This window comes from Schistocerca gregaria, chromosome 4 (genome assembly GCF_023897955.1).
Source record: "Schistocerca gregaria isolate iqSchGreg1 chromosome 4, iqSchGreg1.2, whole genome shotgun sequence".
NCBI classification, from domain to species: domain Eukaryota; kingdom Metazoa; phylum Arthropoda; class Insecta; order Orthoptera; family Acrididae; genus Schistocerca; species Schistocerca gregaria.
Genome location: NC_064923.1, coordinates 574328874 through 574343768, shown reverse-complemented (window position 1 = coordinate 574343768; position 14895 = coordinate 574328874). Strand labels below are relative to the sequence as shown.

Below are 14895 nucleotides of genomic sequence, written 5' to 3'. Positions count from 1 at the left end.
AATATCAGAATTCAGAGATGTATTTACATTCTGTGACAGTTACTTTTGCTCTTAGAGTATTGATGTTTTTCATTGTCACCACCACCATCAGTGTTCTGCCATAGGATAGGTCTTCACATGTAGCTCTTTATGCACTCTTGTCATTTGTGACCATCTTTGTTTTTTCATAATTGTTTCCTATCCTTATACTATCCACAACCTGGTATCTTCTGTGTCTTCTTCTTCTGCCATTCACTGTTCCCTCATAGCGTTCATTCTCTTCCAGTGTCCAAGCCAACAGTGTTTCCTATACCTGATTATCTTTATAATTTGTCTCTCTTCCCCCACTCTTCTCAGCATCTCCTCATTTCTCACTTTGTTTACTCATGTTATCTCTTTCATCTTTCTGCAAATTCATCTCTGAAACGCTTGTATTCTTATTTCTTCCTCTTTTCTCAGTGTCCGCAACTCAGCTCCGTATAATGCCAAGCTCCATATAAAGCACTTCGCCAGTCTCTTCCTCAGGTACTTGTACATGCATCCACAGAGAAGCCTCCTTTTCTTATTAAATGCGGTCTTGGTGATCACTGTACATCTTCTCACCTCCTTATTACATCTCATGTCACCTGTAATTATACTTCCTAGATATTTGAAAGCACTAACTTATTCTGTATCTTTCTCTCCTAATTTTGTAGTTCTTCTTGCACTTATCGCCATACGTTTTGTCTTTTTCTCATTAATTCTCATTCAAATTTCCTCCTTTTCTTTTAATATTCCGGTCATAGTTTTTTCTCTCTCTCCCAATTACACCATATCATCCACAAATCGGATACATTGTAGTCTCCTACTACCAACACACACTCATCTTTTTCATGTTAAACATTTCTGAATAATATGCTCCAAATATATTTTGGAGAGACAGCAGCTGTGTTTCACTCACCTTCCGATTGTACTTTCCTCTGCCATCTCATTCCCAATCTGTATTTGTGTTTTCTGTTGTAGGTATAGGTTCTTAAACAGCCTCCTACCCCTCCAGTCAACAATATTCTTCCTTAAAATGTCCATTAATTTATTCCACTGTACTCGATCAAAGGCTCAGTGAAAACAGTATAAACTTTTCTTTTCTCTTTCAATGTATCTCTCACCTATAATTCTCAGCAGTCCAAATGCATGCCTTGTACTTTTTCCTCTTTTAAACCCTTACTGTTACTCTGCAATACTTTTTCTCAGTCTTCTGTGAAGTCTCCTATTTATCACCCGTAGTAGAACTTTTGCTGTGAGGGAAATCAAACTTACAGTTCTAAAATCCTCATATTTCTTGTTATTGTTTTTCTTCTCTATTGGTATCATTACTGCTGAGAGAAAGTCGTCTGGCCATTCACCTTTTTTATACATCTTATTATATAGATAAGTTAGCTCTTTCACACCAGTACTCCCAAGGCTCTTAAACACATCTGCGGGGACCGAGCGAGGTGGCGCAGTGGTTAGCACACTGGACTTGCATTCGGGAGGATGACGGTTCAATCCCGTCTCCGGCCATCCTGATTTAGGTTTTCCGTGATTTCCCTAAATCGCTTCAGGCAAATGCCGGGATGGTTCCTTTGAAAGGGCACGACCGATTTCCTTCCCCATCCTTCCCTCACTCGAGCTTGCTCTCCGTCTCTAATGACCTCGTTGTCGACGGGACGTTAAACACTAATTTCCTCCTCCTCCACATCTGCGGGTAATCCACCAGTTCCACTTGCTTCGTGGTTCTTCATTTCTCTTCAAACCCTTTCTACTTCTCCTTCCAAGTTGCAGCATCCTTTTTCCTCTTCTATAACTCTTGTCTAATTCTTGTTACTAATTAACTGCTTTAATTTTTCAGTATTGAGATTTTACTTCTGACTGTCAAGTGTTCATACGTAGTTGTTTTCATATACCCTTTAAATTTTTTTACTTCAGTATTGAGAAATTAAATTTGATTTGTAGTTAAAAATTCACACGAAATGTATGTTTTAAACTGGTGTATTACATTTACAATGTTTAATATCTAGGCAGAAAATGCAGTTGACTGGCTGGGTCAGCAGGCTCAAGGAGTGGAACTGAGAAATAAATTAAACACGATTGCACGGCAACTCAGTTCTGTTCACAAGAGAGAGGAGAAGTTGCGCAGCCTAAGGAACAATGTCAAAAAGGTCAGATAAATTTCTTAAAATTTATGACAGACAACAATAAATAAGAATAATAATAGTAGTTGTAGTAGTAGTAGTAGTGGTAGTAGTAGTAGTAGTATTGATAATAATATGAAAAGGATAGTTCCTACTCACTATATTGTGGACATGCTGCATTGCAATAGCCACAACAAAAAGACTGTCAGAAAGTGAGCTTTTGATCAAATAAGCCTTCGTCGAAAATAAACAAAATAAACACACACAACTGCAACTCATACACACATGACCACAGTAAGCCAGACTGCAAACAACGGCGCATGATGGGAGAAGCAACCAGGTGATGGGTGTAAGGAGGAGGCTGGGGCGGGGAGGAATAAGGATAGCAGGATAGGTGTGGAGGATAGTAAAATACTGCTTGTCGGAGTGTACAGGAACAAGGTGGAGAGAGGGTAGGGCAGCTAGGTTCATTTGGGAGGTTAGATCGAGGGCTGGGCCGAGAAGAGGAGGTAATGGAAAAGGAGAGAAGTAAAAAGGCAGTACGCGCTTTGGTGGGATAAAGGGCTGCGCAGTGCTGGAAAGGAACAAGGAACGGGCTAGATGGGTAAGGACAATAACTAACAAAAGTTGAGGCCAGGAGGGTTGTGGGGATGTAGGATATGTTGCAGGAGGAGTTCCCATGTGCACAGTTCAGAATAGCTGCTGTTGGTGGGAAGGATCCAGATGGCACAGGCTATGAAGCAAATATTTGAAGTGAAGAACGTTGTGTTGGGCAGTGTGGTCAACAGCATTGTGGTCCAGCTGTGTCTTGGCCACTGTTCATCGGTGGCCATCATGAGGGCAGACAGGTTGTTGGTTGTCATGGCAACTTACAATGAAGCACAGTGGTTTTGATGAGTACCTGCCTGGCTACGTGGGCCCCCCAGTCTTTGCAATGCTATTTTCATTTCTGTGCTGCATGGTATAATACCTTCTATTCTTTTCTCAACCCTTGGGGACTGAGTCATATGCCTTCTTTGGGAAACTGAAGTTTTTGGTAAAAGTGTTTATGGATTTGTCCTGCCTACACATCTTTCTTCCACTATCCTTGTTTTCTTACCCTTCTACTGCTTCGGTGTTTGAGGTCTCTTCTTTTCTTTTTTTCTTCTTCCTCTCTGTGCATTCCTGCAAGCCAGCCCATGCATTTGATGCAGGCAACTGGGTACTGCGTAGTTCCCAGCCCCGGATCAACAAGTAGGGCTTGTATGTACCCCCCAGGCTTAGCGAGAGGTGATTGCCTGACCTGGTTCTTTCCTCTATGCCGATTGGTCACTCTGTCTTCAGTCCGAGAAGTGTGACCTGAGTTGTGACAATCACCTAAGGTGGATGAGGCCCCTGAGGGCCTGCTGCCTGCCTACCCCTCCCCCTGTAGTAGGAAGAGACTAAGAGCGTGTCATCGGAGGCACTGGAAATTATGGGGGATTTCTCAGTGATGAGTTCTTTATCTCCAAATCAGAAATGGGTTGAGATGAAAAAAATTGACTCTTCTTCTGGCTGCACCCTGATACCTCATGGTGTCACGCACAGACGATGGTCACAATTTCATGAAAGTTGATCTGTTCGTTATTCAGAAGGTTGTAGATGCCATTGCCAGTCCTGTGAAGTTCTGCTATCCGTTGCGTAATGCTATCTTGCTTTTTGAGATGGATAGTGCTTTTCAAGCACAGAAACTGCATAATGCTACACTTCTCCACAGCTATCCTGTTAAAGTAGAGGCCCACCGCACTCAGAATTCCTCCCGTGGTGTCATATACATTCGGCTGCTTGATAGACTGACCAAGGCTGAAATAACAGCCAACGGCCTATCTCACTGACCTGGGAGTGACTGCAGTTCAACACATCATCAAAAGAGTTGATAAAGAATTAGTGCCAACCCACACTCTATTCCTCAAATTTGAGAGTATGGTAGTTTCTTCAAACATTAATGCTGGCTGCAGAGCTATTATTGTCAGACCATATATTCCGAATCCCAAGTGTTGCTAAAAATGTCAGCACCACAGTCACACCTGTAAATCTTGTGAAAATACAGCCAAACGCGTAACTTGCAGTAGAGATCTTATGAGGGTAAGTGTCCACGTCCTTCCCCTCACTGTATAAACTGCAAGGGTGATCATACTGCTTCCTCCGATGACTGTCCAATATACCTCAATTAGAGAGCCATTCAGGAGATCCAGATGAAGGAAAAGTTGCCTTTGCACATTGCCCGGAAAATGTTGGCTAGCTAGCCGCAAACCTTGTACACCACTCTCTGGCAACTATAGTACTGTTCTCGCTACATCCTGACCTATGAAGGACATGGCTACGCTGACTTGTGACTTCGAGTTTAATGCCACAGTTGTGAAACCGTCCTGCTGCAAGATCACACTCTCATCTTCACCTGCTATGGGTGCACACCATACCAACAAACCATCGCCTGCCCCAGCAAAATTGTATGCCCTGCAAACACAAGTATGTAACTCCAAAAAAGGAGTATTCGTGTGATGACTTTCTGTGCACGTCTAATCAGCGAGTGTTTTGGTTTGCTTCTGACAAATGCCAAGATTCTAAGCAGTCAAACAAGAGCAATCTTTCCCTTCTCCACCTCGGCATTCTTCTTCAGCAGTGTCACCATGCAATGCTCTTACCCTGTCGATCTCAGGTTCACCTTGACATGCCGCCAACAACCAGGCTGCTGGCCAACTGAAGGCAAATACTGATGCCTCTGTCGAACTAATGGACCAGGATCCTCCAGCCTGTGAACCTGGTCCTTGTGCATGTTTGAATTCTGGCACTTGGCAGCGACCGTGGTGACTGCCACCTTATTTGACCCATCTTCTGTCTGTCATTGGATATGGTTATTCTCCAGTGGAATATTTGCGGCGTCAGATCCAATAGGGCTGAATTACAGCTCCTCTTGTGATCATAGTGTCCAGTCATTTTCTGCCTCCAGGCAACAAAATTACGGCCTTAAGATTGCTTTCACTTCCCACATTTCACTTGGTCTTCCCCTTAGGCAGGGACTTTGGCACATGGGAGAGTCATGTTGCTCATTAGAGATGATGTCTATAGTCACACCATTTCCTTGCACATCCAGCATCAAGCTGTTGCCATCTGTCTCTCCCTTCCCGGTTTCACCTTCTCTCTTTGCTATGTCTACTCACCCTTGTCTTATGCTGTAACCAGGGCAGACATTTTTCAACATATAGCAAAACTTCCTCCTCCCTTTTTGCTGCTTGGGGACTTTGGTGCCTACTATCTCCTTTGGGGCTCTCCGCATACCTGTCTGAGAGGCTCTCTCCTAGTAGATATCGTTAACCAGCTCAATCTAATCTGTTTGAACACACATATACCCACGTATCTTTCTGATTCCACGCACTCCTTTTTCCACTTGGACCTTTTGATCTGTACCCCGGGTTATATGACCTGGGACAACCGGGAGATCCGGGAAAAACCCAGGAATTTTTTCATCTGGGAGAAAACCGGGAAAAACCTGGGAATTTCTCAGTTTTTTATTTTTCACTTAAAAATTTTGTAATTTTGACTGGCAAGAACAAATGACAGTGCACACACAAGCATCTGTCAACACCAAAATGTGTCAAAGGTTTTAGGACAAAGACTATGCAATACTTTATTACAACAAACTGTTTCTGATGACCTAAGGTCACAATGGTTTGGATTATGTTTGTTTGAGCAGTTGCCACTATTTGAAGTATGGCTGTTAGCTGCATCAGCAGTAGCAACAAACAGTCAGACACAGCCGGAAAAATTCTTCTGGCGAGTCCAAGCTGCCAAATTCGCGCAGAGCAGTCTAAGTAGCAGTGGAGAGGACAGTAGTCTCCATGTGATCTATGTTTAGGGTTAGTGATTTTGCTGCTTCTTTTTCGTTTCCAACTCTCATGTCAAATGAAAACAAAACGAATTTCTGTGACCGAGAGCTAGCAAGTGAATTAAAATAGTCATATAATTACAAAAGACTGAAATGTTATTAATTACAGTTTCTTGATTTTATTTTAATTCCATATTTTTGGCAGTCAAGCATTAATTGCCTTTCAGAATAATGAAGTTATTAATCTTTTCCGCAGAGGTAGTCAATTTGAAACGAAAGGTTTTATTCCACAGTACTGGCTAGTGTCAACTGTCTGCTGAATTAAAAGTGCTCGTTTTTGTCCCCTGGCACTTGTAGCATTATGTCATAATAAAGAACCAAACATTACATACTGGTACTCCAAGAAAATTTGCAGCCCAGAAACCACCCTGAAAAGCTTAACTTCAGGTTGGGGCCTATTTCTTTGTGAATCTGGACATATGAATGTGCACTTTCTGCCGAATTATGCATTTTAGTCTGGTATACAAAATTCCTATGCTCTTGGAGTACCCTCTGATGTTCTTTTTCGTTTACGACATAATGTAAGATCTCTTAAAGCTGTTTAGGTATGAACATGTGGGATTTCTATGTCATCATAGCTGCGCACGTGCAGTAACACCGTTTTCTGGCACTCTCTGATAGCTGAAACGAATTCTAAAGGGTTCCAGGAAAATACTGCGAATGGTGGTTGAAAAGCATTACTTTCAAAGTAAATTTCACTTTACGCAAGGTGAATTATGTTACGTGTGCTAACGTGCTTTGAATTTCTTAAATCATGGAGCGTTTGATTCTCATTTAAAGCGTTAACACCGTGACGGCCAACCACTTAGCAGAATTTCACACCTAAACGTTTATGTATTATTTTAAATTTTATTGGCACATTTGTGTGATGTATATTAAAGTGTAACACGTGCAAAAAAGACCGATATTATATGTGAAAGCTTTCCTTGCAGCTGCACCATGTGTATTCATTGAAACCATTAACTTTTCATATTTATGTGTTTGTGCTACTGAACAGTGATGTGGGTTGCTATTGGCTGACTACGTCATATGTCGTGTGCTCTGAAGATATGCTATCATTAGCTGGTGAGATCACGTGACATCAGCTATGATTGGCTTACTAAAGCACATCGCAGTCTTAATTTCAATGCTTCGGAAACTAATGTGCTCTGTTTGGTGGAATTCAAATATATACTTTCGTAATATGAAAATATGCAGTGTACGTGCTGCTGCACATGAATCATCTTTCCAAAATGGGTAGGCTACTTATTTATTTTTGCGGTGGGGAGGGGGCCAGAGTGCTTGTTCTCTGAAGTGCCGGGAAGTTCTACGCCGGTGTATAAAACCTTAACCATTCAAAGGGATGCTACGTTTTATGGTTCTGAGAGACAGTATTCTGTCACCTAACACTGAGAAAGTGTATTTTCACCTGGGAAAAAGTGTATTTTTAACCGGGACATCCGGGAAAAATCTGGGAATTTTTTTCCTTGTCTACGTATACACCCTGTGTACTGTACAGCGTGTTCGTCATCCTGAGTGCTCTATTCTCTCCGACACATGATTGAGTGATTGTTTCTCCTGTGTCATTTGTTTGCTAACACCTATACTGCGTGTGCTGGCCTCTTTCAATTAACACCATTTCCCTTATATTGGTGGCAGGTCGAATACCTTACTTCTGCGGAATGTTGCCTACTACACACCTCTATTTTGCCAAGGCATGCCCATGTCCCCTGATGGAATGAGGCATGCCATGATGCAATCAACATGCAGATATGAGCTCTCCTATCTGTTATAAACAGCTATGTGTGCAGTGTCATTGCATTTTCAGGGATAGCGAATAGCCCCAGCTGGCTTTCTTTTCAAAGCTCTTTTAACATTTTTACTCCCTCTTCTTTTGTTTGGGGGTAATCTCTGTCAGCTTTCAGGAAGTGCGGTTCATTCCCCAGTTCCGGGTCTGACCCTAGCAAACAATGTCATTGTAGACCCTCTTTATATCTCCAACACCTTGGGCCGATATTTTGTGGACATTTCGAGTTCCATCCATTACCATCCTTCCCTCCTCCCTCTGAAATGGGCAGCGGAGGCAAGGATGATATCTTTCTCCTCCTAGAATTGTTAATGTTACAATACGGCTTGTACTATGAGGGAACTTAAATGTGCACGCTCTTCATCCCATTCTACGTCACGTGTCTCACGTGTCGTATGCTCTGAAGATCTGCTATCATCGGCTGGCGAGAAGACGTGACATCAGCTATGATTGGCTTACTAAAGCATATCGCAGTCTCAATTTCAATGGCTTGTGCTTTTCCATGGAGAAGACTGTCTGTATGAACTTTTGGAGGCACCGGGAGATTCTTCCTCTGTCCCTATTTCTTGGCCCCGACCTCCTTCCATTCGTTGAAACTATGAATTTCTTGGGGCTATGTTTGACAGGAAACTCTGTTGGTCTTACCATATCTCTTACCTAGTAGCTTGTTGTACTCTCTCCCTCAATGTGCTAGCGTTTTATGCTATACCTCGTGGGCAGTGGACCAGACCGTCATCCCCCGCTTATACAGGTCCCTTGTCCGTTTGAAACTGGATTATAGATGTATCATCTATTCATCCTCACGACCGTCTATCTTATGTCGTCTTAACACCCTCCAGTCGCCACTGGAGCCTACTATACTAGTCTGTTGAGAGTCCTTATGCTGAGGCTGCTGACTTACCGTTGTCCTACCAGTGGCACGTTCTCCTCAGTCGTTACGTGAGCCGTCTGCCTTCTATGCTCCTTGTTTGACGATTCCCTTGACCGCTAGTATGGGCTGTGCATATCTTCTCTGTTGCCTCCCAGAGTTCGCTCTCATTTGCTGCTTCGACAGCTTTGCTTTACACTTCCCGCTGCATTCGCCATGGGTACGAATTCTTCACTGCCCTGACTTTGTGCCGAGGTAAGTGTTCATTCTGGGCTCCATTCACTTGCTAAGGACCCTACTCCTGGTCTGGTGTATCGCAATGATTTTCTCACGCTTCACACCCAGTTTGGAGGCATTGTCTATATCTACATCAACATTTACAGCTACGTGATTACTCTGCTATTCACAATAAAGTGCCTGGCAGAGGGTTTAATGAACCACCTTCAAGCTGTATCTACTGTTCCACTCTCAAACGGCGCACGGGAAAAATGAGCACTTATATTTTTCTGCGCGAGCCGTGATTTCCTTGTTTTATCATGATGATTTCTCCCTATGTAGATGAGTGCCAACAGAATTTTTCACAATCGGAGGTGGAAACTGGTGATTGAAATTTCATGAGAAGATCCTGTCACAACGAAAAGCACGTTTGTTTTAATGATTGCCACTCCGATTCACGTATCATGTCTGTGGCACTATCTCCCCTACTTTGCGATAACACAAAACGAGTTCCCTTCTTTGTACGTTTTCGATGCCATCCATCAGTCCCATCTGATGTGGATCCCACACTGCACAGCAATACTCCAGAATAGGGAGGACAAGCGTGATGTAAGCAGTCTCTTTAGTAGACCTGTTGCACCTTCTAAGTGTTATGCCAAAGAATTGCAGTCTTTGGTTGGCTCTACCTACATCATTACCTATGTGATCTTTCCAATTTAGGGTATTTGTAATGGTAATCCCTAAGTCTGTGTGCCTTACCGCGAAATTGAAATTTAGCGGATTTCTTTTAGTACTCATGTGGATAACTTCACACTTTTCTTTATTCAGGTTCAGTTGCCACTTTTCGCACCACACAGGTATTTTATCTAAATCATTTTACAATTAATTTTGGTCATCTGATGACTTTACAAGACTGTAAATGACAGGATCATCCGCAAATAATCTAAGAGGGCTACTGATATTGTCTCCTATGTCATTAATATAGACCAGGAACAATAGAGGGCCTATAACACTTCCTTGGGGAACGCTGGATATTATTTCTGTTTTACTCAATGACTTTCCGTCTATTACTGCGAGCTGTGACATTTCTTGTGAGGAATGGTGTTGAAAGCCTTCTGGAAATCGAATAATAGGGAATCAATTTGACATCCCCTGTCGATAGCACTCATTACTTCATGAGTATAAAGAGCTGGTTGTGTTTTGCAAGAACAGTATTTTCTGAATCCGTGCTGACTATGTGTCAGTAAACCATTTTCTTCAACGTAATTCATAATGTTCGAATACAGTATATGTTCCAAAACCCTACTGCAAATTGACGTTAGTGATTTGGGCCTGCAATTCAATGGATTATTCCTACTTCCCTTTTTGGGTATTGATGTGACTTGAGCAATTTTCCAGTCTTTTTAGGTACGGATCTTTCTGTGAGCAAGCAGTTGTATATAATTGCTAAATATGGAGCTATTTTATCAGCATACTCTGAGAGGAACCTGACTGCTATGCAATCTGGACCAGAAGCCTAGCTTTTACTGAGTGATTTAAGCTGCTTTGGGACACCAAGGATATCTATTTCTATGTTTCTCCTCTTGGCAGTTGTTCTTGATTGGAATTCAGGAATATTTACTTCATCTTCTTTGGTGAAGAAGTTTCGGAAAATTGTGTTTAATAACTCTGCTTTAGTGGCACTGTTATCAGTGACCTCACTGTTGTTATCACGCAGTGAAGGTATTGATTGCGTCTTGCCACTGGTGTGCTTTATGTATGAACAAAACCTCTTTGGGTTTTCTGCTAGATTTCGAGACAGTTTCATTGTGGAAATTATTGAAAGCATCTCGCATTGAAGTTCGCGCTACATTTCGAACTTCTGCAAAACTTTGTCAGTCTTGGGGATTCTGCGTTCTTTTAAATTTGGCATGCTTTTTTTCGCTGCTTCTGCAACAGCGATCTGACCCGTTTTGTGTACCATGGTGGATCAGTACCATCACTTATTAATTTACATGATATATATCTCTCAATTGCAATCAATTCTATCTCTTTGAAATCATTCCATAACTTTTCCATGCTTACGTGATCATTTCAGAAGGAGTGGAGCTTGTCTCTTAAAAAGGCGTTAAGAACATTTTTTCAGCTTTTTAAATAGATGTAGTTTGCGTTTCTTTTTGATGGTTGTAGGAGTTACAGTATTCAGCCTAGCAGCTACTGCCTTGTCGGTAATCCCTGTATTCGTTGTGATACTGTTTGTCCAGGATTATTTGTTGCTAAGAGGTCTAGTATGCTTTCGCAACCATTTATGCTTCAAGCGAATTCACGTACTAATTGTTGAAAAAAAATTTCAGAGGAAGCATTCAGTACAATTTCGGGCGATGTTTTATGCCTGTCGCCGGCTTTAAACATATAAGTTTTCCAGCATATTGAGGGTAGATTAAAGTCACCACCGACTATAATTGTATGAGAGGGGTACCTATTTGAAATTAGACTTAAGTTTTCTTTGAACTGTTCAGCAACTATATCTTCTGAGTGGGGGGTCAGTAAAACAACCCAATTAGTCCGATTGTCAAGTATAACCTCTATCCCCACTATTTTGCAGGAACTATCTACTTAAAGTTTGCTACAAGGCCACCACCAATTGCATTTAATCTGTCCTTTCTGAACACTGTTAGTTCACTAGGAAAAATTTCTGCTGAGCTTATTTTGAGCTTTAGCCAGATTTCTGTACCTGTAACTATATGAGCTTCAGTGCTTTCTATTAGGGCATGGAGCTCTGGTTCTTTCCCAACAAAGCTAAGACAATTTTCGACTACAATACTGATCATTTCTACAACAAAGTTACTTTGTTCCCCCCCCCCCCCCCCCCCCCAGACAGATGCCCTTTCTGTGGTTCCCTGAGACCCTCTAACCTAAAAAACCGCTCATTCCCTCCCACACAGCCTCCACTACCCGTGTAGCCACTTCTTGTGTGTAGTGGACTCCTGACCTATTAAAGGGAACCCGGATACCTGCCACTTGATGGCACATGTCGAGGAAACTGCAGTCTACACGGTCGCAGAACTGCCTGAGCCTCTGATTCAGACCCTCCACTCCGCTCTGCACCAACGGACCACAGTTGGCTCTATTGATGATGCTGCAGATGGTGAGCTCCTCTTTAATCTCGCAAGCAAGACTAGCAGTCTTTAGTATTTCCGCTAGCCGCCCAAAACCAAAGAGAATCTCCTTCGATCCAAAGCGACATATGTCATTGGTACCGACATGAGCCACCACCTGCAGTTGGCTGCACCCTGCACTTTTCATGGGATCCGGAAGCAGCCTTTACACATCCAGAATGACTCCCCCCAGGTATGCACACAGAGTGCACACTGGTTACCTTCCCCTCCTTGGCAACCATGTTCCTAAGGGGAACGCCTAACGTTGGAGCTCCCACCTACCAGCAAACCCATCCTCTGTGAACGCTCAGATCTTGCTGGCTGAGAAGTTTCCACTGGGACAGGGTGGACGACTGCATCCAGCTCAGACATATCGTCAGCCATAGATAACACTGGAAACCTGTTCGCCAAACGAACTGGGGAGGCCCTACAATCTTCCCCTCGGAAATTTTTCGCTGCTCTACAGACTTTGGAATGATCTCCCACTTGACCACTGATGAGTGGTTAACCTCAGTGCAGGCAGTACCCGGGGCAGCCACAGCAGTGAACTGAATGAGAGACACGTGGGACATGCTCGATTTTTGCTGTGGAACTCTACATCCTATATCAGGCCACCCAGTACTTCCGGCAACACATGCTTCCAAATTGTGTCATCTGCTCAAATTCTCTCTGAGCTCTTCAGAGCCTTCACGTGCTGTACTCATTCCACCCTTTAGTACAATGGATCCAAGTATGCCTCCAATAACTTACGGTGGGGGTAGCCAACGCGGTGTTCCTGTGGTTCCTGGTCGCATCAGTTACCCAGGAAACAAGGCTGTTGATGCTGCTGCAAAGGCTGCCCCTCTTTTCCCTCGACCTGCTAATCATTCTGTTCCCTCGGATGATCTTCATGTCACAGTCTGTCGGCGTATAGTTTCACTTTGGAACGCACAGTGGTCTTCTCTCCAGGGGAACAAACTCCTGGACATTAAACCTCTCCCATTAGTGTTGTAGAATTCCTCTCAGCCCTCACGTTGCAAGGAGGTAATTTTAGCCCAGCTGCATATAGGGCACTGTCGTGTTAGTCACAACCGTTTATTAAGTTGCAACCCAGCCCCACTCTGTGCCTACTGCTCTCAACCCTTGACAGGTCACCACTTTCTGATCTGGTACCCATTTTTTAACTGTTCGCATTTACGTCTGTGTTTGCCGTTTATTTTATCAGATGTTTTTGTGGATGATACACATTCTCTCAATAGCATCTTACTTTTTATTCACTGCAATGGTCTTGCAAAACAAATTTGATCACCCCACTCCCTCCCACCCCTCCTCGCAGGGACCTCCACTATCTCTATGACATTTTGAGAAATTTTCCCTAGGGCCTTCCTCGTCCTTACCTGCTCCATTTTTTAAATTTGCATGATTGGGCTTTACCTTTTTCGCTTCAGGCTTTTATTTAGTACTGTTTTTTCTTACGTTATGGTAGGGGCACATATGACGTTAGCAGTTGTGGGCCCCAAAGCACCAACCAACCAACCTGCCTTTGATGGGGTAGGTGATGCTTGTGACCAGACTGGAGTAGGTGGTGGTGGGAGGATGTATGGGACAGGTCTTACATCTAGGTCTATTACAGGGATCTGAGCCACGAGGCAAGGGGTTGGGTGGGGGGTGGGGTGGGGGTGGGGTTGTTTGGTTGGGTTGTTTGGGGGAGGAGACCAAACAGCGAGGTCGTTGGTCTAATTGGATTAGGGAAGGATGGGGAAGGAAGTTGGCCGTGTCCTTTCAAAGGAACCATCCCAGCATTTGCCTGGAGTGATTTAGGCAAATCACGGAAAACCTAAATTAGGATGGCCAGACGCGGAATTGAACCATCATCCTCCCAAATGAGAGCCAGTCTCCTAACCACTGCACCACTGCTTGGTCAAGGGGTTGGGAGGAGGGGTTCAGTAGAGATGGATGAGGATGTTGTGTAGTTTTGGTGGGTGGCGGAATACCACAGAGGAGGGCAGAGGGGTGGGAATGATAATGGATAGGACGTTTCTCGTTCCTGGGCACGACGAGAGGTAGTTGAAACCCTGGTGGAAATTGTGCACAGTTGTTTCAGTCCTGGGTGGTACTGATCCATGAGGGGAATGCTCCTCTGTGGCTGGACGGTAGTAATTTGACAGACAGTTGGTGACTGTAGAGATAAGGTAAGGGAGATCTATTTTTGTACAAGGTTGTGAGGATAATTACGATCTGTAGAGGCCTCTGTGAGACCCTTGGTATATTTGAGAGGGACCACTCATCACTGCAGATGTGACAGCCGTGGTAGGGTAGCCTGTATGGAAGGCCATTTTTTTTTTAAATGGAATGGGTGGCAGCTGTTGAAGTGGAGCTATTTTTGTGAAGCAGGTCAACATTGAAGACGGTGGCTTGATGGGTTGAGTAGGACCTGGTGAAGCTAATGGGAAAAAGGTGTTGAGGTTCTGGAGCAATGTGGATTGGGTGTCCTCACCCTCAATCCAGATCATAAAGATCAGCTGAAGATGTTCGTGATGTTTAAGTAAAGTAGAGGGTCAAATATCAACAGACCTACTGCGCGTACCATATCTGTTTCTTCAGAGAGGGTGTTTGAAGAAAGATGTATGTGGAGTGTGCGGAAGCCAGGAGAATGCTGATGCTTTGGAGAAATCCACACGAGCATGGCACAGCATAGCTGGTCCCCAAAATTCTACTTGGTGACCGGAATTACCTACAAGCCAGAGTCATCCAAAAAGAGGTAATCCTTTAACAGAACATTATGACACAAGGTACAGGATGCAAGTGAAATAGTACTGGACAGTACCAAACTAAATTGAACCAACCAACGACACCCAAACTGATATTTTTTATTT

The 14895-nt window shown here is 43.4% G+C and overlaps 1 protein-coding gene across 1 annotated transcript in view; it reads left to right on the top strand.

The window, feature by feature from the left end:
• Nucleotides 1-14895, top strand: part of LOC126267464 (ATP-dependent DNA helicase DDX11) — a 153943-nt gene that overhangs the window by 23614 nt on the left and 115434 nt on the right. The window contains exon 3 of the mRNA XM_049972735.1: nucleotides 2016-2156. Within this exon, the coding sequence (XP_049828692.1) occupies nucleotides 2016-2156 (141 nt within the window). The remainder of the gene's footprint in view (nucleotides 1-2015; nucleotides 2157-14895) is intronic.